General features: G+C 37.4%; 1 protein-coding gene across 1 annotated transcript in view; it reads right to left on the bottom strand.

Moving 5' to 3' along the window:
* Window positions 1-1,548: 1,548 nt before the first annotated feature.
* Window positions 1,549-24,348, bottom strand: part of LOC149554935 (serine/threonine-protein kinase GRIK1-like) — a 46,646-nt gene continuing 23,846 nt past the window's right edge. The window contains exons 4-11 of the mRNA XM_089828946.1: window positions 18,742-18,816; window positions 18,554-18,641; window positions 5,208-5,332; window positions 3,226-3,321; window positions 2,994-3,060; window positions 2,491-2,606; window positions 2,330-2,408; window positions 1,549-2,220 (exon numbers count right to left, since the gene is read on the bottom strand). Of these exons, the coding sequence (XP_089685072.1) occupies window positions 2,138-2,220; window positions 2,330-2,408; window positions 2,491-2,606; window positions 2,994-3,060; window positions 3,226-3,321; window positions 5,208-5,332; window positions 18,554-18,641; window positions 18,742-18,816 (729 nt within the window). The 3' untranslated portion in view covers window positions 1,549-2,137. The remainder of the gene's footprint in view (window positions 2,221-2,329; window positions 2,409-2,490; window positions 2,607-2,993; window positions 3,061-3,225; window positions 3,322-5,207; window positions 5,333-18,553; window positions 18,642-18,741; window positions 18,817-24,348) is intronic.

Genomic DNA, 24,348 nt, shown 5'->3' with positions numbered 1-24,348 from the left:
CAGTTGATGCAACATTTAGATGGGACAGTGAATCAGAATTTTGATTTTTGCCCTCCTATTCTACATTTGGTCATCTTAAACTCTAATGTCTAATTGTGAATCTCATGCATGATTTTGAAAACCATTATATCATTCCCCAAGAATCGATGATTTATATTTTGTTCCAAGTGACAAAGCCATGTGTGGTTCGTCCCAAATAGACTAAATAAGAAGGGAGGAAAATGAAATGTGCATCTTCCTTATGAGTTACAGATCAAAATCTAACTCTGATAAATCTAAACATATAATCAGAGATTGGTTGATTCTTTATTTTGCTAGGTACATGATATAATAGGGATTTTTCTTACTTCAGATCACTCTCAGTGAACTCTAATCTTTCAGTGTTAAATCTTTGGGAAAAAAGGTGCTACTGCACATATGACCTGGACAATAACATACAATCACCTGATAAAGTCGCACATGCACATTTTAGAAACCTTTGATGCAAAGTCAAAATAAACAAGAGAATCCTCCTGAATAAGCAGTAGTATAGTTTATACTTCTCGTGGCTAAATTTAGGTGGTCATCTGGTGAATTAAAATGGCATGTTGTGTTAGTGAATGATTTCGCCTTTGACATTTATATATTTTTTATTTGATTTTGTTCATATTCCATTTTGTATTTCGTATGCTAATTCCATAGTTGCCTTCGAGTGTGGGGGGCTGTGTGTGTGTGAACATTCATATATATATGAAGTCACCATAAATTGCAGTCATTGGGATGGGGACATAGACCTTGTTTGTTTACTGGAGTTTTCTGATAACTATGAACAATTCTACAGCTATTTTATGTGTTCTGGACAGATTTTTTTCAGTTTTCAAAAAGAAATTTTACACAGTATGTACTTTACCACTGGACGACACTGGTTTGCAGATATCCTCCAACATCCATCAAACATAGCATTCAAAAGCTATCACTTAACTAAAGATGTGGAAAATTAGTTAAATTATTGCTACATCATGAATACTACTTCTGTACACATGGGTTCCACCTTTCAATTTTCCAAACTAATCATAACAATTAGCATTGTACAGTGACCATAAAATCCCAGCATCCTTTAGTACAGCAATCTATGAACAGACAAGTTCTTTAGCAGGCTTGCTACATTAGATGCAGTTACAATCCAGGATAAGGATTTCTACCAATTTCTACAATAACACTACCAAATCAACAAAACTCAAAGAAGAAGAAACCATAGCAAGGGAAACCATTCATGTTAATACTGTACTGAAATGTGGCTTTGAAACATGAGCAGTCTGTTGTAAAAAGATATTAACGCCAACTTACACTTTATTTCTGCCCTTGTAACAACTTCCACTCCGTCAACCAATCAGTCAATATAAGCATCAATTGCTGATCAAAGTAAGCCCCAGATCCTCGAAATGACCAGCATGAAGTCAACTAGCAATTCAAGTCTGTTATTAAAAGTCATTACCCTGACACCAAAACCACTTGTGCAAAATGTTTTAGAAAAGAACCTTATCCAAAACACAAAAATAACAAGCAAAAGGTACTTTAAAAAGCCTTGACCAGATACCTTACTATAACAAGAATTTACAATTTTGAATATAGTTTCATTTCAAAATCAGATATCATCAATGGCCATCACAGATTTCTGTCTATAATATCTTATACCACACCCTACACAATACAACCTACAATGTTGTCACTAGGACCAAAATCCATGCTTACCTCATTGCTTTAAATTTTTAAAACCTTGTTTAATAATTAGATATATACTTCATTGCATGTTGAGGCTCAAAAGGGCAGGGTGTGATAGCAATGGGTCCTTCGGTGCCTTCATACGGAAGCTATTTTGGTAACTAGATTGCCTCAGTACTCACTATTCATGCAGCTCATGCATATCTCCAAATGACAAATCTTGACCCAGGCAACAGTGGAAATGTGTCAAAAGGATAGCTCAATAATGTCTTGATCGAAAGATCAATCTTCTGAAGAAACTAAGCATTTCTTCCATGACTTAGTGGTCATAAATAAGTGTATGTATGCATACTTGCTAAAATGCTTTTGACAATGATTTAGAGGAAGCTGTAGTGTTTTGCAATGACTGGAATGTTAGAAGTCAGAACAGTATTCCTCAATCTGGCAGGGTTGACTCATTAACCTTCACAACCCATGGATGCCTTGCAGCAGCATCCAATTTCATCCTTTGACTCGGATCTGTTTTCAAATATAATGAATTTCACAAATATATTGAATTTCAAAATGATTAGACAATCAGCTCTTAGTTAGAACTCCCTGAAAAATACAAACTTTAGAAAGTGCTTACCCTTGCAAAGAAGCCCTTGAAGCAAGTCTGCAAGATCTGGATTCATGTTCTCTGGTAGGAGCAATGGATCCTGAACAATCTACAACCATTTACAGACAAAAATATAAGTAATCCCTCTTTGTCATTTCTCTTATTTAAAATGTGATTTATTGTTTATTTACCTTTTCATATATATCTTGCAGAGTATGACCAATAAATGGATAACAACCTAAAACCATGCAATAAAGTGTCACGCCTAAAGCCCACACATCAGCACTTTTACCATGATATGTCACACCTGTAAAGAAATGACAACAGGCACTGGTTTTAGTAGTCAAAAAAACAAAAGCAAACTACTTATGATCCTTTCTCTTCTATCACCTCTTCTTGAGTCCACTTTTTCTCACTTTTATTTACATCACGAGAAGAATGGATTGAGGCAAAAAAAATCATAAAGGATCTTGACTATAAATAAGCAAAAACCAGGATAATGACATGTGAAATAAACAGATTCTGTATAATCCAAGGTCTAATCACAAAGAATTGAGATAACTTTTTCCCACCAAATATCAATCTCCTCCATGTGTAAAAGAATCCAAGCTCAACTTCAGGTAAAAAATGCATGTTCTTTTCCCTGAACTCTCAAACACAAACTATTGTAAGAAGCAAGTTTGTAGAATTCTACCTACACAACATTCTGGTGCAGTATAAACAGGAGTTCCAGGGGACCTCCGAAGCTCATCATTGCTTCCCTGAGGACATCATCCAAAATTATATCTAAGAACATAGTACACAGATGCAGGAACTAACATTTCACAAATATCCCTCATTTATAAGCATTCTATCAAATCATTGCATGAAATTGAGATACTCACTTTTTAAAATGGTATGGTACACTATAACAATGGAATTCTTACCGTGAACATCCTAGTGACACTAAAATCACAAATTTTCACTCTTCCATTGCTAGTAACCAAAAGGTTTTCTGGCTTGAGATCTCCATGAACAATATTCTGCAGAATCATCAGAGCAGTACCAGCTTAGAACTAGAAGCATGTAACATTCAGAGAAATCCAACACTTGTGTGTCAAAAACAAGCTGAACGTGTCTAGGTGATACTCAGTGAAATATAGTTAGATCAGTGGACTCAAGATTTGTTTGTGCTTCTTTGTGAATCCATAGAAGATATTGCTTCTATTTTAGAAAACAGGCCATGTTACAGGAAGAAGCATGTTTTAGTGGTAATATCTTGGCTTTCAGGCTTCAATCAGTAGCAAACTTATTTTTCATAATGCCCATCTGAGTTTGCCTGCACAATCTTCCATTGCAACTCTAAATAGATTCACGATTTCAAGGTATAGGGAATACATTATGTAGATTTTTTGCTTTGGACCCAAAAGCAGATGGTCATGCTCACTCTACCTCTCTAGGATTCAGGTTGCGTTGGATTTATCTATAGGACTTCTAAGTTAAATTTGGCTTAAGGTGGAGGAGAGGATATGGAAGCAAGTACTGGACTCTGAGAATGTGTCTTTTTGTTGTAGAAAATATTTTCAGGTTGGGCATATAGCTTCTGAGTGATAAGTTGCAAAGTCTCTCAGCCAAACCGGCAAGCTGGCAGAACGAAGCAAACTATTCACATCTGGTAGTTAAAAGAGCAGCTTGTCTAACAATAAATATAAATTAATAAATGTTAGATTGGCTAGTAAAAGATATAATAAACAAAGCTTGACAGCAATGTTGTTGGTCAAAATTGCATTAACTTTTATAAATATAAAAGAGGTATCCTAAGAGCAAAACTTAGGAACGACATATTTAACTGCAGCAAACAGCGGCCAGCCACTTGGACCTGGGGTCACGCTAGTTTAAATCAATTGGACAGGCTTTGTTCTAAACTGGATTTTATCAGTGAAATTTTTGAATTTTATCAGTGAAATTTTTGAATTTTCTTCATTCTTAAAATTTTGGGTTTTCTTCGTTCTTAAAATTTTGGGTTTTCTTCGTTCTTAAATTTTTTGGGCTTTAAAAATTAATACATATTTTCAACTACTCACTCCAAAAACAAACAGTTTCATATCTTTCAGAGCAATGATAAACACCTGAATAAGAGATTCATAATATATAGAGCACACCTCTAACATTTTTGGTTTTACACTTCCCAACATTCATTTTTCACAATTTTGTGGAACTTAATTGACAATTTGATACTTGATAAGAAATTAAGTGTAATCATGTCAAGAAAGTACAAGTAACTCGCAAGATTGAACAAATCCTTTCTTCATTTGTTGTGTTCATTTATATTTCTACAGGTACTGTATTTGGTATGAAATAACAATAGCAAATTTTTCCATATTCTTAGTAAGAGAATGTAAAGCTTGATTCCAAAAATAATTGGAGATATTTTGAGCTTTGTGGTGGTAAGTGTATTGACATTTTTTTCCAAGAGCCTTCATATGAAAAATTATAGCCATTTTCCATAACTAAGATTTCATAGATATTTGGTGTTGTGTCTGGAGTACTCACACCATATTAGCCTAATTAAAATGATGCCAACATTCTTGAAAGATACGGGAAGCTCCAAAATGATTTTACAAAACGATTAAAACATGTGCTTGATATTTTACTATTTATGTGAAATCCTGGCCTCCTTGAGGTCTTTCAATAATTTAGTCTAAGGCCACAGATTACCTTCTCTTTTGTAAAAACCTGACTTTTCATATATAGACCAATACATCTCAAGACTGCATATGCTAATTGTATCCTATTTAAAAGAACACTTTATTTCAATCTGTAGGAATGCAATCTAGGAAAAGATCTAGATGGAAAATATGGCACCAATCCCAAACAAGTACACAATGGATGTTGCTGAAAGTGCATTTTTTTCTAGAAAAAGACTTACACAATTGTGGAGATATATAAGACCTTCAAGAACATCTCTAAAGTATATTCTCGCAGTATCTTCTCCTAATCCCCCAGCAGGTCCAGAGCCTTCAAAAATCCACCTCCCTTCAACATACTCGAGGACTGCTTAACATAAACAGGTCACAGAATAATAATTATTACCTATTGTATAGAAATTGCTATCAAATTATTCTATGGAGATTAATAGCAAGTAATCTACATAACTAGAGACTACTATATTTACAGCAATTTTATAGGTATTTTGAATATAGTTCCATTGGAGAAAGTAGCCTTTACTTCCAATGCTCTGGATTTCTCTTCAAACCTCTCCATGTTCTCCCCACTCTCCTTAATCAACAATTTACAGCATCTTTTGCTAACAAAATGCTACCTCGGCAATCAGCCAAGTGCTGGTTAAGGAAAGAGATAGCAATCTGTGGGATTAATAACTTCCTTACAAAGTCAGCTATCACAAAATTTAGGCCACAATTGCACATCTGTAGCAACAGAAAAAGCACGACAAGTCTGTGAGGAATAATCAGTCATACCAAGAAAAAAAATCATCAAAATCCATGTCCAGGCCAAAACGGAGGATAGGTGCTATCTGAAAATAGAAACCCCTCAAATGTCTACTTCCAATGGCAGAAACAGAATAGAGGTGATTGATGCTAAAACAAAGAGCACTTATTAATCTTCAAGGGAGATTTCCTCATACCCAAAACTCTTAGGATGTCGTTTTTGAAAATTGGAAGGCTTCTAGATATTCTAAGCTATCGATTGTTAATGTTAATGCAGCTATGGCCGGATTCCTTCAGACCAACATAGATATCATAAAGGTTGTGATAATATAATTATTGTGATATAATAATTGTATTGATCTAATTATTGATAATATAATTATATTTTATTTTATTCTGCTAAAATAATTATATATTAATAATAAATATAATTCTATTGGGCCACCTTTGAAGAGTGGTGACCCTTGGTGAAGGGGTGCCAGCAATAATTATAAGGGGAGAAGAAATCTTCCCCTCTAACCATCGTACACACAAATCATAAAAACAACATGGTATCAGAGCGGGTGACAATCTTGGAGAAGTAATTTTCATAGGCAGATCTGTTGGTGTAACTGATATAACTGATGGTGTGATGACTGGTGATGTCGGTGATGTCATGATACAGATTTGATTGCATGATGATCAGTTATTGTGTTGTCATTGATGTCAACTATTGACCTAGTGTTCCTAGGATGTTGCTAAGCATAGTAGTGACAAATAGAGTGTTGCAGTGAGACTCAGTGAGCAGTGATCATCAAGAGACCATTGAGGATGTCTCTTTAAGTGTATATGGTGACTGCTACTGCTAAAGAGAAGAGTAAGATGATCGATGAATTCATAGTGCAACTACTAGAACAGTTAGTGGAGCAATTGCACGATGATGTGAAGAAGTCAGTGAAGCTGATGTGGTTACGATAGCAACTCATTAGCATTACAGGTAAAGCAGTTCCAGGATGGAAAGGTAACTAGTGAAGTAGCGACAGATTTTATGAACAGGTTAAGGAAGAATGAGTTCTTGAGTAACAACCAATTTGTTGATGATTGGTGATTAGTGACAAGGTTATAGTGCCTTTGGACGAGTCAATAGTGATCCAGTCAAATGAATGAACATTTGGAGGTTATGATCTAGCATCACATTGATCGAGAACAGTGCATGGAGAAGATTCTAGAGGAAGCAAATTGTTTGTCAAAATGTGTTTGACCTCTGGCACATAATTCTATGAGTTAGTTGGTACGATCATGTAAAAGTGTTGTAGAGCATATGATATTGTCTTATGGCAGTTGGATATGAGAGGTATGTTTGAATTTCATATCCAAGAACATGTTTAGGGTTTGATTATGGCTGTAAAATTGGAAAATCGGTATATAAAGTGAAGGATGAAAAAATTGTGTTGTTGATCTTGGTCAAGCGAGTGTGGCGAAGAAGTGCAAGGTGTGATCCAAACAAGAAGTTAAAGAAGAGTTGAGAAGTGAGCTTGATCTTTAGTGGATCTGATCAAGCAGAGGTAGTGTTGTTACATAGATAATTCTTTTTGTTGTTCCCGAACAATTACAACAGCCAAATTCCTTTAATCGGGTGGATGCTAATAAGTCTTTTGTTGTAAATCCTTTATAGGGCAACACTTTAGCTAGTGCTCAAAGTCTTTTAACAAGGCTACCCCTAACAGGATAAAAGCTCTTAACAAGGCTAGAGGTAAATCCCATAACATAATGGCATTTAAAAATGTCTTTGTAACTCCTAACGGGGTTAAGCTCCTAACAAGGCGTACTTCAAAAGAGTACACAGTTTGAGGGTACTAATCCCCACCGCGGTTTTGATCCAAGTTAGGATTTTGCAATACCAAAATCAGTGTTGCCTTTGTGGATAGTTTCATGTGTTGCTATTAAGTTGTTTATTAGTTGAAGGTTTGAAAGGTCGAAAAGTGATTATTTGGCTGAAAACTCATTCACACCCCCCCCCCTTCACGGTGTAATTTGATCCCTTAGGACTCACAAGATCCACATTGATGGGGTTATATGTATTTGATCATGGAGTTTGCAAATCAGCATTGTAATGTCCCCATTTTTAGCAAGTTCCTACAGTTGACTTGGTCAATTCACCATCGCACCCTCATGAGTTGAGAGTGGGATTTGAGGGTCTCAGTCATGTGGTTATAGGCTTTCCAGCAACCTATGGTGTGTTTTGGCTCTATTTGAGGAACTTATTATTTATAGTAAGTCAATATGTTGGTTCCGATGAGCTCAGTTGAGTTAGAGGAGTTGGGTGATGCTCTCAATTTTTATTTTAGGCTTTTGGTTTGAGCTCCACGAATCTTAGAGGGAGCATCTATTTATAGTAAGTCACCCCATCAGGTTCATTCATCATCTTTCATCATCATGATCACTTTGGTGTTGTCAGATTTCAATTCTGATACTTCTTCAGTTGTTTTTGCAAGACGGTTGAATTATTATTATTATTCATCTAAATATGCTGACGTTGCTATTTTTGTTGGTTTTGTTGGTTGGTCACCCCAGTATCATAGCTTGTTGGAACCTAGACGAAAAGTTTTAAATCGTGGGAACAAGAAACAGTGGCCTTGCACGTCAAAATATTAAGTTATGGTGGAAAATGTCATTTTTGGAGCCAAAAGCAATTAATAAATTATATTAATGGCACTTTATTATATTTTGATGTTGTGTATAGGAAGCTTCTAAAGTGGAATTCTTTTGGGAAACTGGTGCCATTTGGAGATTATAAATATGAGGACATTTGAAGAGAAAAGCATCCGATTATTGATTTGTCTATTTGCTTGTCATCTTTGTGACATATTCTGAGGTTGTTTCCTGTGCCCTTGCTGAGGTATAAGGGTTTGAAGCTGAGAGGTACACTGAATCATTGCTGAGGTATAGTGATTTAATTCTGAAAATTGTTTCTCTCCTTACTGTTTTGACAGTGGCTAGGACTTAACATTGTAGTCGAGATTGTTTGGAGTTGTTTACAATTTGCTGCTGCCTGGACTTTCCTACTATACATGTTGTGACTGGGAAGTTTTCTGATGACTGAAGAAATTGAAACTGGTTACATCTGATCTGGACACTATTATTGTTCATTTTTGGGCGTGATTTCTTGAGAGGAATTGGTTGTCTTTCAGAACTGTGATTACTGGCAAGAGGAGCCGGTTTATGCAAGGGTAATTGTTTGATTTGGAAGGATTTGATAACAGCAATTATAAGTTTCAGACCTGCATTTATGTTTGGGACTGCTGTGTTGTTGGAGGCTCTATTGTGGCAAGCAGTTCACATAATATTTATCATATCAGATATGTATGGAAGCTATTGCAACCTATCCAAGTTCCATTTAGGATCATTCAATTTAAATATGCAATTGTGAATTTCAGTGTGATAAATTGTAATCGAGTGGGATTGATTGCTAATGAATAAACTTAGAGGTTTGGTGTGAATCATTTCTCATTCCAGAGTTGTCTATTTGTAAAGTCTATAGGGCAGAACTGTAAATCCATGTTTCACTTTCATCTGTGCAAATTATTTCGAATCAAAAAATTCTGAATAATATAAGCTCTTCATTGCATTCTCTAGTTGGTGTTTGGAATCTTAGAATTTCATTTGTACAAACAGAATAGTACAGCCTGCCAAGTGTTTGACAAAATGACAAATTATTGATTAGTAAAGAGAATCGATGTTCATTTGACGTCATAACCGACAGGGTTAAAGTTATAACTGGCTAGGGGTTATTACAAGCATCTTTGAGATTGGGCTACTTGTCTCATAGTTGTTTGCACATTACCTTTAGAGGGCAACATATTAATCTGTTGGCATGCACTTTATTATTGGTGGTCAAATTCAAACTATCAGTTGTTGGGATCAAGCTTTAGTTTTGGTGGCCCAAATAAAAATCATTAGCAATGGTGTCACGTCTGTCATTGGCCTATATTGATAGGTGGATGAGGTCTGAGTCAGCCTGAACATAGTGAGAAAAATCGCAATTCTTGACCAAGGTTCTCTTTGTTGATGGCTTTATTCGCTTGTGCTGACAGTGCATCAATTTTATATCGATCAAGCTTCTTCGTGCAGAGATTGTCTTCCATTGGCAACAAATTCATTTCTTTGGCTTGGTCATGTAATCTTTTGGAGGCCCGTGTGAAGTTTGTATACTTGTTTTGGCAGGGTTCCAACACAATTGAATCATCTGCCAATTTTCTATGGCAACATCAATATCCCAATTTTGTCCCTAAGAATTATGACATGAGAGTGGTTTATATTGCATCAATACACCAAACCTTTGAAAGGCAATAATTTTTGAGATTCTTCAATCAAATCAACATTGACTCCCTGAGTTGCAATTTTATCTCCACCTGAGACTTTACCAAATTGATTCAGCAGACTAGGGTCTTGCACCTCTGAAACAGTAATATACAGAAAACCAATTCCAAGTTGGAATTGCAAGTAGAAAAAACAATGAGATGTTCATTGATGATTGAGGCTCCAAGAAAGCAGTAAATATATGAGGTTCAAACCTCATTGAACAAGCAAGTCTTCCCTGGATTTAAATCAAGAAGGTTGCCAGTGGTGCTACAAGTTGCAACAAATAGGTCAGGTCTAGGGAACGGGGCCAAATTAACATTTCCCTTAAATAAAAGGGGCATTACAGCCCTCCAGCCCAACGATTGCTTGACCTTAAGCAAGGTGTGATCAAACTAATCGCCCTCTAAAAAGTTCCAAGATCTCAAACCAAACTTGGATACCAAAATGAATATTTGTTGTAGGCTCTATGTTACACCATGACTGCAAGTACTACCTCTTTAACTCTCCTAGAAGTAGGTTGAATGAGTCCTCAAACATTGTGCAAATCTCCATCAAGTTTTCATTGTTCTACTCTGATACAAACATGGCCATGCCTTGAGTTGTGAAGCAACTCATCAAGATCCAACAGAAGTAAAGCCCCAGAATGCAAGTTCCAAAGACATCATGCTCTCATACCAATCAGCTGCTGCCCCAAGTCAGTCATCAAAACTCAGCTGCAACTTGTTCTCTCCAAAACGATGCCACTCACCCTTGTTGTGAGGTTTTCACACATCGCCCCAAAATCTTGGGGACCCCCTTTTTAATCGCCTTTAGGGCCAGTGGAGAAGGTTAGATGTATTTTTCACCCGGTTTCAACTTGATTTTCCAGAGCTATCAGTTCTATCCTTAGGCCGAATAAGTTCAAAATTGATTTCAACTTGGCAGGATAAGATTGTGAATTTTGTACTTAGACGATTTCTTTTGAAAATTTGGATTTAATTGTAAATTTGAATGATTTTCAAATAAGGAAATTTTTCATTAGACTTAGGTTCTTGGAAAATCTTTTTTTTTTTGGTGAAATAGAATTTAATTTTGTAAGATGAAGTTAAATTGCAAAATCGATTTTTACTCTAGAGGCAATTTTATTTTTTGTCATAAAATTTTAATTATTTAGCAAAATCGATTTAGAGGAAAATTGCAAAAATTGGCTTTAATAGATTAAATTTGCCTTGAAAGCTTTTGGTATTTAATGAAATTGGTAAATTAAAATTAAGAAATGGCTTTTGGTTAGCCAAAATTCAACTTCAAGGATGTATTAATTAGCAAACCATCATTAAATAGAAATTTTTAGCATCCCCAAGGCACCATTCAATTTCGTTTTGCAATTTGTGGTTAGTTAGTAAATTAAAAGTGCAGTTTTCATTTTAGAAAATTAAAATTTTGGCAAAGTATTTAAAGTGGGCCACTAACTTAGCTTTAATTTTGGGTTTTTTTCCTCTATAGGACCAAGTCGGCCAGCCTGGGAGGAAGGTGAAAGCTTCTATAAAGGGAGTCCCCTCCCATTTCATTTTCATCAATTCATTTGCTCCTCATGCTTGGGCGAATTTGAAGCAAGGGCAGATTTCCAGACTTGGGCGAAATTGGTGGAAGGCAGTTTTTTGGCGATTTTTGGGCAATTTCTCCATTGCCATTGTTGGGCGATTTGTCTAAGGGCCAGATTTTTTGCGTTTTTGGGGATTTTTGCTCCACTTTGTAGGCTGCGATTTGTGCCCTAGGTGGCAGATTTTACAGATTTTGCTCCTTCTTTGCTTGGGCGAATTTTGTGGAAGGGCAGATTTTTTTTCATGCTTAGCCGAATTTTGTGGGAGCCGAATTTTGTGGGGGCCGAAATTTGTGGAAGACAAAATTCTGATTTTCTAGAGGGGCTGCAATTTTTATATCAGATTTGGGCAATTTTGTTGGGAGAAGAGATACATATGAAAGTTTGATTTTTGCATAGAAGGCAAGTGTTGGATAAGCTTAGAGGCTTTGTTTTCTAATTTGCAAAGGGATTTGTAATTCTTTGATGTCATATCCCGGGTTCCGAAAAGTTGCTGTAAGATTATTAGTTAAGGTGAAAGTCATCATCTAGAGTTGCAAGGAGTGCTTAAGCTGACATCCATTCTTTCGCTCTTTTCTAAGAATTGCACTACTTGGTTCTTCTTGCCTTTTGGTCCACCACTCTACCATCCCGTAATAGGGCGACGAGCATGGAGGATGATAGTGCAAGTAAGAATCCCAAGCGGGCAAACGCTAAGAAAGACAAAGAGGATATGACGCCCAAAACTTCCTTCTTCTCGAAAATGAAGAAAATAACCGATACTAATATCGCTACAGTGGACATGATACGGATGAGGGACAGACTAAAGGAAGGACAATCCCCCTTGGCAAAGAGGATATACAAGAGCGGAATTGTACATGCAGCAGCTTTTCCTCCTACTTTGCCTTGTCTGGAATTGATTATGGAGTGTGCATCCAGATTTGATCTAGACAGTAAATCCATCATTTTTGGCGAAGGGAAGAGAGTGTTGGCCAACATTGGCGAACAAGCAATTGAAGAGACATTTAATATTCCCCAGAGCAAGGGCATGACAGTTGTAATGGTGGATCAGGCGGCCAAATCATTTCAAGGTAACCAAGAGGCCTACTTCTCACATCTAAAGCGGAATTGGATACACGAAGGAAGGAAAGGAGTTAACAAATCAACAAGGCTTACAGTGGCAGATTTCAAGCCGGAATATGGCGATCTCATTGTTCTTCTCAGCCGGATCATGGGCCTAGCTGAAGCTATGCAATTCGAAAACTGGATGTACTTCTTCATTGATGAAATTGAAAAGGGAAAAGGAAAATTTGATTGGGCTAGGATCATAAGTGAAAATTTAGAGTTGCAACTTAGAACAGTTCAAAACCAAAGGCAATTCTACATGGGATCCTATCTGTTTTACTTAATTGCTAGATTGTATGAGAGTCCGGGACTTAGGGCCTTAGGAGAGATTGGTAATGGGCCGGGGCAATATTTGGTGCATGAATGCTATCCGCAGCTTCATTTGCACAATAACAAGGATTACAAGATGTTTTGCGATGCATTCGCCATGAAGACAGTAAGGGTATTACAAGGGGCGCCTGCTAAGAGACTTTCATCGGAAGCAGAAGCAAGGATTAAGAAGTTTGGGAGTTGGTTCATCCAATTCCCGCAATTCACATACATTAGAGTGGCAGGAAGTACAGTTTGTCCCAAGAGGCTTCCAAGATACCCGCCCGACAAGGTAGTTTTGATGGAATTGGCTAGGCAGCTTGAGCACTATGATAGAGTAATGAGGAATGAGGGGAAAACAGGCGTTTCCTTCTCAATTATAATTGGCAATGATAGTTGCCCAAATCGGGCCGCCTTTGAGGCTGCAGAAAAGGAATTGGAGTGGTATCATCTAGGATGGTACAGAGCAAGGCAAGGATTCGACCCTGTTGGTCTTATCAAGGCATCTCATGAAAGCGAATTTAAGCATGTTCCCACTATAGAGGACTTTTGGGCCAATGCAAAGGATGATTTTCACGTGAGAAAGCTAGCTTTCTCGAGATTGTCGGTGAACATGATGAGAGATATCAGATGGAGAGGCCTTGATATTCCCGATCAATTGGAGGATGATCGTAGTGTGTTGAGAGAAGACTATGAGACAGTAGTTGGAACAGAGTTGAATCCAGTGGATTGGGACGATCATCAGGATCCTTCCTTGGAGGCAGTCACAAGGACAGTAGATTTGCATACCGAGTCGTGGTATAATGCCAAGTTGAGAAAGCTACAAAGACAAAAGGTTCTCCTTACTTATGAGATGATGAAACCGAAGGAAGGTCTAGTAGAATCAATCGGACAGAAGGGTGAAGGAAGTGGCTGGCAATCGGAGGCAGTTAGAAATAGCAAGAAGAGGGCTTTGGAGGTAGAGAAAAGCCAAGAACGTTCGGAACCTCCAGCCAAGAGACAGCGGGCAGCGCCGTCAAGGGAGAGTATAACTAAGGCTAGAAGCCAAGAGGTCAATTCGAGTGATAAAGGGGCCGCAGTGGAGGTGAGCTCTGATTCGGAATCAAGTGGCTACAGTGAAAGTACGGAGTACTCCCCTCTCTCGGAGAACTAGCAAGGAAATATGGCAGAAACTAGTAGAGAAGAAGATGGGCCGATTGATATTGAAGAGATAAGTCAGGCGTCTAAGGACGTTGGTGATGCTTTGTTGGTCGAACCGAATCCGGATTTGGGGAGATGCACTGCACCACTATGGTTAAGGCAAATGCTTATGCCGAGAGGCGAGGTGGTAATGGCTCACGCAGTTGATGATATCCAAGGACTAATAGAAAAGGATGATAGCGAGAACCAAAAACAGATGGCAAATACGGTGGCAAGGGTAATCAGAAGCGACAGTGATGGTCACCGAAGGGTTCAAATTGCTATACCAACAGTCAATAAGGCAGCGGATGAGATTGCAGCCCAGGAGTACGAAATAGTAGAACATAATTTGGGAAGAAATACAGATGATATGGAATGTGAGGAGGTTCAGGAAGGCATAGCATCAATCAGAGAAAGATTGAGGAAGGCAAACAAAAGGATAGTAAAGTTGGAGGCCGAAAACAAATATTGGAGAGATTGCCAGCCAATCCAACAGCTGCATCAGGCAGCCCTTCCTCAAGACAGCGGGAGCAATTCAGAAGAGGTATCAGCTCAGTTACATGAAGTAAGGGGTTGGATCTATGATACAATCCAAGATGGGCGAAATTTCTTGCCCTCCTTCATCTCAACATTCCAGTCATTGGTGACTGTTAGAAACAAATTCAGATTATTTGAAGAGGAATGGAAGAATTTTCTTCCCATCAAGGATTTGGTTATTCCTAGGCTGCAGGCGTTCATTAGGCTACCGGAGGCATATTTGGAAAGAGCCCGGTTGGTTGATGAGAGAGGATTGAGCATAGTTGAATCTTGGTATGTCGCATTGACTACCAGATTCAGAACACTTGAAGAAATTCATGATGAGATTGCACAACACGGCCCAAGCGTCGACACTTCCATTTCGACCATGATGAGCGACATTGGGGTGGCGCTTGATTTTGAGGGTATTAGAGAGGAGGATGTCAGTGAGACAGGATTTGGATCGAGATTCGATGAGTTAGGAAAGGCTGCCGTCAAAAGGAAACATCTGAACACCCTTTCCTCACTCAATGCTTTTATTGGGTTTGCAAAGGAATATGAGAAGGATCACGAAAGGATACTACAAGCAGCAAACAGCGTGGCAAAGTCAGCAGAACTCCGAGCGAAGCACACACCTTGTCCTCCTATGGAAGAAGTTAACGAAAGGCTAGCTAAGTTCATTGCCTTAGCTAAAAGAACAAAAGAAAAAGGAAGAATTATATTAGAAGATCATCTTATGTAAGCCCAAGTGGCAACTTTCTCTTTCTTCTAGAATAGGACAAGTGTTTGTTTCTGATTGGCCACCATTTTGGTGCCTTCTCATTGGTTGCCACTTTTGCACTTTTTTCATTGGTCCATTGATGAGGTGGCATCTTCTCATTGGCCGATGGGGTGGCAACCCTAATTAGGGCTTTTGGATCCAATCTGGATCGTCGATCTTGTTTTGATCTCTACCGTCCATTGTATTTTGGACCTCTATATAAGGCCATTGGCTCTCATTTGTAAAGAAGGGGGGTTGGAGAAATTGTTGCGAAAATAATACCAAAGTGCTCTCTTTTTCATTGCATGTTGACTAAGAACATTGGGTGTTATTGCATGTTTTCTACTTCCACATAGTTAAATTTTATTTTCAAGTTGAAGCAATTTCATTTCAAGTTGTTAGAGTAAGAGTAAAATAAAATGGATTGTTGCATGGTAGCTTTGGTAGATGTTTGATAGGGGTCAACACTAGGCCACTAGCATCCTAGCGGCTAGTTGGGAGGCTTTGTGTGGTGATCTAGTTTACTTTCCTTTGAAGCGTTGCATCTATGGAGGTAGGGCCACTGGTTAGCCTTCATTAGATTCGATCCCCGTCCATCTGCTAACCTTCCATTCTTAGGAGTAGGAGTAGTTGAGTAGCCAAATTTCATGCTTAGAAGAGGTTAGTTAGAGAAGTAAACCAAAACATCGGCATTCTCACCTTCCATCGCCATTCACCCTACATTGCCATCATCGCACCATCAACATCATCTAGCATTCACACCAAACCACCATCTCCATTTTCTCACCAAGATCCAAATTTTTCTCAAACAAGAAAACGTAAGGCCGCCTACGTGATTACCAGCAAATCACATTGATAAAACTGAGCATCCAACGGTGTAAGGAACATTGGAGTTATACTCATGTCCCATGAGAGATAACTTTTCAAGAGAGGAATTGCGTATTTGATATTTTGTATCAAGCATCCAATTACTAATATGTTATGTAGTGACACAAAACTCGCATCAACAACCCTGAAGAACACGGATCATGTGCGCCTCTTGGCCTACAAAGTGAATAGCTCCATACTCAAACAATACATAAGAAGAGAGAAATGTGTGAATGACCTTTCCAAAGATGTCCACTTGACTAGACAAGGCTAACTCAACAATGCCATCATCAATGCATACTCCCTCAAAGGCTGGTCCAAAGGATATAATCTCCATCATAGGAGTCTCTAGAAGAGACAACTCCTCAAACTTTCCACGATCATGCCAAACAAATCTAAATCACTTGGCCCTCTCATCATGCATAGATATAGCACTAGTGGCAAATCCACCTAGTCTGTCCTCAACTATCCCGTCTTCCTCTATGACTTGAGCCTTCAAAGAGCTCCCTAAAACATGAAACTCGTGAATCTTATGGTGCATACAAACGTACCTCTCTCCATGCTTGCACAAATCTGAATGTTCCTTTTGAAAGTGTTGCCCTCATAGTAACACAGAGACGCACCCCCCTGTTTTGCCCCACGTCTCGAAGACGAGGACACACCGGAGACTTGGGGACTATGTCCATTCATCTCTAGTGGCGCCACCAAATTCCACCTCCGTTGAGGATGGAGGAACGTCCCGATGTTGACTATTTGTTGATTCAACTATTTATGTTCGATGTTCAATGTTCCAATTTAATGCAATGTTCAAGTATTTACTCTTTTACATCTTTATATCTTATGTTGCAATACATTTCTTCATAACTAGCATTTTTAAGTACCATATGCATACTATATACAACTCCCCCATCCCCTGCCACTATCCCCATATCGTCCCCCTGCCTTCCTCAAATTAAGGCCCCTTCGTCCCCCCATTTCATCGTCTCCCCATCCCCCAGGGCGGTGTAACTATGGCTGTCCTACTTGTGTAGTCAACCACTTAGCCTCCCTATCGCTTAGTAGCTATCCATCACATGTCCTCATGACTTGTTCACTTTCTCCCATGTCTATGGTACATATTCAAGACACTTCACACAAAATGTGGGTATCCATATTGGGAAACTTCTCATTACCATTATCCTCATGTAATTGCTGCTAACTCATGATTATGCAAAGGAAAAGTGCAGTTGTGTAATGTCCCCGCTATTAGGGTTTGGGTTGGGACAAGTACTACTTGCAAAATAAATGTCAGAATTAAAAATAACTCTAACTATGATCGCATTTCCTTGCCCTTAGTTATTCCACTGTCTTCTCTAGAGTGCACCCCTTAAGAGTCTTCTTGGACAGGAAATCCCCTTATCCAAGGCCAGCTAGCTAGGGAGAATACCATTGTTTGAAGAGCTAGCTAAGGAAGAACCAGCTTTTGGCATGACATGGAGAAATCCTATTAAACAATCTATTTCATCAGTCCTCAATGAATTTGTGCTAGATATTATATGGTTAGATCTCCAAACTAGTGCTAGAACTGGCTACTCATTTTGTTGTTCTAAGTTTTTATGAGCTGGCTAACTACATGTAGAAAGTGTTTTCTTTAAACATAAATCTTCGTAAGGGAAAAAGTTCATTCACATGAGAGAAACTCTCTACTCGTAATTTATCACTGAAAGACAAAAGCCACCACTCTCGTTATAGACTTTGCCCACACAGCTTGCCACGCCTAACTAAAGTTAGTAGCACATAAGTGCATCATGTGGTGGATAACTTGTAGTCATATATCACAGTACAACCACAAAATAATCAAACAAATATAAAATTGACTGTAATATATTATTTAAAACTTTGAATTCATAAGATATGGCCAGATGGACAGATTGCTTTTGCATTCAAAATAGGCATAGCATAATTTAATTTCTATATACACATTTTTTAAAATTTAAATATAAAGCATTAATTCTATTTAAGTACAGGTTCTCTATCCTTTCTATTGGATACTAACGCATGCAATTCTGTTGTGGTCAATGTTTAGAACTGTAGTAATAAGTTTATCTATAAGTAATACACCTTAACGACTGATAAATGTGCATCCTCGTGTCAACAAAAACAAAAGCATTTAAAATGGATAAGCTGCATACCCATGCAAAGTTGATCAGTATTTGGATCATCAATCACCTCAACTAGATTCACAATATTGGGGTGCTCCACTGTTTTCATGATTTCAACCTTAAGATAACAAAAAGAAATGTTAGAAGAAACATAAACCTACTCCATACCATATTCAAGGATAATATTTTATAATAATAAAAAGCAATATAGTTCTGACCTCCCTTAGGACATCTGTCAAGGCAGTTTCTGTAGGTGCCACACGCACTTTGGAAAGTCGATGCTTGTGGAGAACCTGTAATATAGACCCAGAATAAAACAGACTGTCTTGTGAAACTTCTATTTAAGGTAGTGGATGTTTGGTAAGTCACAAGTCCAGTTAGAAGACTAATAACCATAAAAGTGAAATGGCATAAATAACTGTGCAGCCTTGATTATCTTTCTGTCAATCAGAAACTTTACTGTGAATGTATGCATAAATTATGTTTTCCAAACCATTTGACAAATAGCTTGAACATGATAGTAATATTTTCATGATTTAGGAGGATTGTTGACCATGTTCAAATTTCAATAATGGCAATGCGCTATGAGAAACTAAATTTCATAATCATCATGAAGGGGCTTCCTTAAAAGGAGATAACTAATATATGGTTATGACATTGAGTTTCCAACACAAGCAAGGAGTAGCTCAATGTAAATGGATTATGGAACAAATTATAATTTCAACCAATTGCTCTGAAGTAGCATGCTAAGCCCTTGCTGACTCTAGCAAAAATTTATTGATTAACATGACTCTGGCTTTATATTATTTTAACTTAACAGCTTTGTGCCTGTGGTTTTGCCCATGCTGCTAACTACCATATGAACCAGCATTCTTAATGAGAAAATAATATGTAGTCTATTTTAATATTTGTCTTCTTGAGCTTTCTAGTTGTGCTTCTTTGTCCTGATTATGGATCTTCTTGAGCTTTCTAAATGTGCTTCATTGTCCTGATGATGGATTATGGAGTATGATCCGAAACACTGAATCAAAAACTAAACACAATTGAAACCAGAAACATTGAAAATAAGTATAACTCCAACGGGTGGTGGAAATCCGATATTGATAGTCTATTTAACTTTAGTTTACCCAAAAAACCGTACAAATTTGGAAACTTGACATGGATCTATATTAATTACTTTTGCATGCAAAACAAAAGACATTGCTCAATGTTCATTAAATAAGTGGGATTTTGTGTAAAACTTGACTAAATTATTATAAAATGGAAAACAAGCTTTACTTAGATCGCATAAACAAGTAGGAAGCAGTAAAAAAGGACAATGTCAGTAGTTTCCAAATATTCAATCATTAAAATTGTATGCTAACACATAAATCCAAGATGATGACAATGAGAGCGAGCATTCTCATTATAATCATTGAAGTTAAAAGTGAGGATTTCAGAAAAGAACGTAAAGCAAGAGTACACGAAGCATGCAAAGAACAAGAGAAAACATAAGAAAAACATGTGGAAGACTCCTCGTATGAAGAAAAAGACAAATAAGAACCTCTACACAAATCATATACATGTAATAAATCTTACATTGTCTACTTATTAAACCCATGTAAATATTATCAGTGGTGTTGCCCTGGTTTTTCACATTCAAAAAATTTCTGCATTTTACAACGAAAATCCAGTTGACTTGTTGAAACTAGGGGTTGTGTGTTTTAAATTTTGTTTGCCTTAGATAAAACCTCTAATTATGTGTTATCCAAATGTTGGTTGTGCCCTAAGTCTCCATAATATGGTTGCATTTGTTCGAATTTTAAAAAAATGCATAGGAAATTTTTGTGAGCTCTAAATGCCCTTGAAAAGGCTTTATTTCTTATTTCCGGGCAAAGTCTTTTACCTTTTTTCCGAAAATCTTTTTACCTCAGCGCCTTTTCCTCTAACCATGGGTTGTACTCTAAATTAACTAGCACAGTATTCTTTTGAAAAAAGCTTAACCTTTTGGGGTTTAGTTCCTAACTGTTGATCAAAAGAAGATCAACGATGAGCATATCCCTACATCTTGAAAATGTTAGACCTTTAAGCAATGCGGGGAAGCGCAATGGTGACACCTATCCCTATGGGTCACGTTCAGCCTTTTGAAACACTGTAAGATCGAGTGAATTTCCTACCCATTAGACCTTGCGAAGATTGACGATTGGCGCTTCCCCGGAATTTGAAAATGTAAGAACTTTAACCAAAGCGAGGAAGCACGATGATGCCACGTGGAGTTGGTGAGGTCACTTTCTTTTATGGGCTGCCAAAAGGAAACATGTCAAAGCAAATGGAAAGTTCTTAGAACAAGTTGGCAGTTTGGCATCACCTCATTGGACACAGTTAATGATAGGATTAAAATGCAGTAGATCTTGTGGAACCATCGATCATTTGGAGATCGATGGTTGTCGCTTCCCCGCATTATAAAGGTGATCGAGTTTTAGAGAAAGCAGGGAAGCGACACTGTGACACGTGGCCGTTGTGGAGTTAACTGTTTTGAATGTTGCCAAGTAATGCTAAGATGGATTACGTACTAGATGTCTTATCCTGACTTGCCAAGGTGTATTATGTGTATGCGGAGGTGGATATTGAGTTGGCTCAGTGGGCCTGGAATCTTAAAGAAAATACATTAATGATAGGAATCTTTCACGACCATCGATCATTTGGAGATCGACGATTGTCACTTCCCCGTATTATGAAATTGATCGAACTTTAAGCAAAGTGAAGAAGCAAGGCTTTGACACATGTCCCATTTCTAGAAAAGGTAATGCAGCCTTTTTGTTTTAAAGCCCAATCGTCCGATTTGATGAAGATCAACAACTGGTTTTCAAATTTCACGGCGCAACCTGAAATATGATTGTTAGAAGCATATGAAGAAAGAGGAAGGAGAATACACCAAATGGAAGGAATCATTGCTGAAATGGAGAGACAATTGGGGAAAAGAAAAGTAGAAGAAGAATCTAGTCAGCCAAGGATTACTTATCCTCCTCGTCCTCCAATTGCACCTTTCAACATAAATCCTATCATAGAAATGTCAAATACCCCACAGGAACCCCAATTGTATACAGCTGAGGAGCTTGAAGAAGAGAAGACTAAATTATGGTCAATGCACGTGGAATTGGGTGTTCAATATGAAAACAAGCTAAGAGATACAATTATGTATCTAGTGGACAGGGTAGGCTGGCCTACTTTGTATTTGCAATTGTCAAAATTGACGGATGTGCAGAATGAACAAACAAACAATGAGGCAACTTTGAGGCCAATTATGAACAAATGGATTAGTAAGGATAGTGATGTCACTATTTTATATTGTTCAGTTATAGTCTTTTTTTGTGAGCTAGTAGAACAAACATTTGATTTGACTAATAGCCTCTCTGATTTTGACAATAAGAGGAATACGCTGCAAAGGAGAATCAGCAATTGTTTTTCAAAGTACCTTTGTAAAAGTTTTGGTCTTTTTCCTCATGCGCTCAAACGCATAGGTCAATTGAAAGATAAAGAAGAATGGGCAAAAGAATTAGATGAGTTGATGAGCATTAGACTCAAGAAGGTCATAAATGAAAAAGATCGCATATGGTTTGCCAAAACAACTGAGGAAATTGTGCAAATACAAATATTCTTTGATTCTTTTAAAAGGGATTTTATTGAGATAGATAAAATAGCAGAGGATATCTTGCAAAAGCAACAAGAAATCTTGAATATCAACTGGCTAGATGATACACTTTTCAACAAGTGGATGGCAGAGTATGCTCAAATGAGTCAGTTGTTACTAGAAGAAGCTGAAGAAAGTGATACAGACCAGGATGAAGAACAGATAATTGATGCTCCTATTCAAATAGAGGAAAGGAAAGAGGAGCAACTAATTAAAAAAACAGACATGGTTATACAAACGGGTGACCTGATAAAACAAGTGCCAATTGTAACTGTGAACATGACAGTTCAATCTGATGACCTGAAAGGAGAGCAACGAGTTGCAATCAATTTCCAGATATCCGAACCTGGTACTTCATGTGCAAATCAGATGGTCCCACACTTAGAAAGAAAACAAGAACAAATAGGCCAATTGTCAAATGAAGCCTCTCAACAACAAAAAGTTACAATAGAAATGGTCCCACCACCAAAAGATCAATAACAAAGATTTTTTGTTGTAAAAAGTGAGCAAACACTTTGTTCTGTCTTTTTGTGACAGTGACATCTTTGTCCACTTTTGTAAACCTTTTTGTGCTAAGGACAGCTGTCATTTTCCCTCTCAGCCCGTAGCTTGTTGCATCTCATGCTATATAAATGAGATCCCAAGGCTAGAGGAAGGGTCGTATTCATTTGCATATCTAAGAATACAAGTGAACAAAAAATGAGAAGTTGTCATGTTTTTGAAGTATTTCTGAGTTTACATCAGTGTTGTATGATTTTCATGAAGAATTAATACAAAGAAAGTGTTCTGCCATATCTTTTTCTCTAAATTTTGTCTCCATTGTTATGTTTTGGTTATGTCGGGATTGTATGAGCAAGGTCTATGCAATTTAATGCAACTAGGATGGGTTGTATATCAGTTTTTTGTTGCTTTTAATTCAAGGAATTAAGTAAATGCTTCATTGAATTGGTAGGATTTCCAATCATATAGCAAGGATATTTATAAAAATGGGGTTTAGGGTTAGTTGTTGATACGGTCAAAATTTGTTGGATAGACTCTGAATACCAATGAATAGGGCACTGATTATTTGTTTAGTTGCATGTTAAAGAAATCACAGGGTTGCATAAAGCAGAATTTTTAAAATCAGATCAATTTTTACTTTATTGTATGAAGAATTTAACTGCTGGTCAGCACTTATTTGCAATAAATCTCTATGTTATGGTTAGCTGTTGTAACCAAGAATTATCTGTAAAACCAAGAAGAATTGTGACCAATATCTATTATAGGTGATAAGCATGATGAAAGAATATTAGTGAATGAGTGAAGTGTAACGCCCCGCTCGGGAACCCAAGAGAATTAAACCTAACATGTTACAATGTTTACTGAACTATTTTTTTTTTTTAAGTTTAAACAACATCAAGATAACATTAATGCGGAAGCAATATGAACATACACATCAAATACACATATGCAAATATAGATACAGTTTCAATTCCTCAAGAGTTCCTTTACGTTGAGTCACATTTAATAATTTTAAATTAATTAGTTTAAGTTCCAAGTACAATGTCTCAAGATCATAAAGAAATAACAGATACATAATCGCATAAGCAAAGCATAACTAATACAATGAAAGTACATCCAATAAATAACATCCACTGCACATGTCGCAGGGTATGTGAAAATAGATAGAATAAATCAGAATACATGATAACTTATATACAACATCTGAAAAGAAGTCTCTAAGATAAGAAATAATAATGATAAAGGTACATCTTCTGCAACGAACATCCAACAGCTAGCAATGTGAGGGGAACCCAAATGGTAAGAAGGCACTACCTCCCGACCGCGCGGTTACCTAGTCAGGTTTCCACTCCCACCGTGCAGGGAAGATAATGAACGATCCTCATACGACAAATCAAACATAAAACATTCCTAGGCAAGGTACCCCTAATAGCCAAAACTACCTCAAAGGCAACACATGCTATTCAAGAAGATAAAATAATCCAAAGAGAAAGAACACTCAATCCAATACCGACACCTCATAATCAAACATCAATCACAAACCAAGTATAAACCAAATACCAAAATCACAAGATAAAGTCAACAAAAGACAATCACCTCAAGTCAAAAGCCACATGTCAAAAGTATATCATCCATGAATCACCAATCTTCATCA

The sequence above is a fragment of the Cupressus sempervirens genome, chromosome 5 (genome assembly GCF_028749045.1).
Source record: "Cupressus sempervirens isolate cs-2001-9-10 chromosome 5, ASM2874904v1, whole genome shotgun sequence".
Taxonomy (NCBI): domain Eukaryota; kingdom Viridiplantae; phylum Streptophyta; class Pinopsida; order Cupressales; family Cupressaceae; genus Cupressus; species Cupressus sempervirens.
The sequence above is the reverse complement of the archived record's forward strand: the minus strand, read 5'-3'. Positions and strand labels throughout refer to the sequence as shown.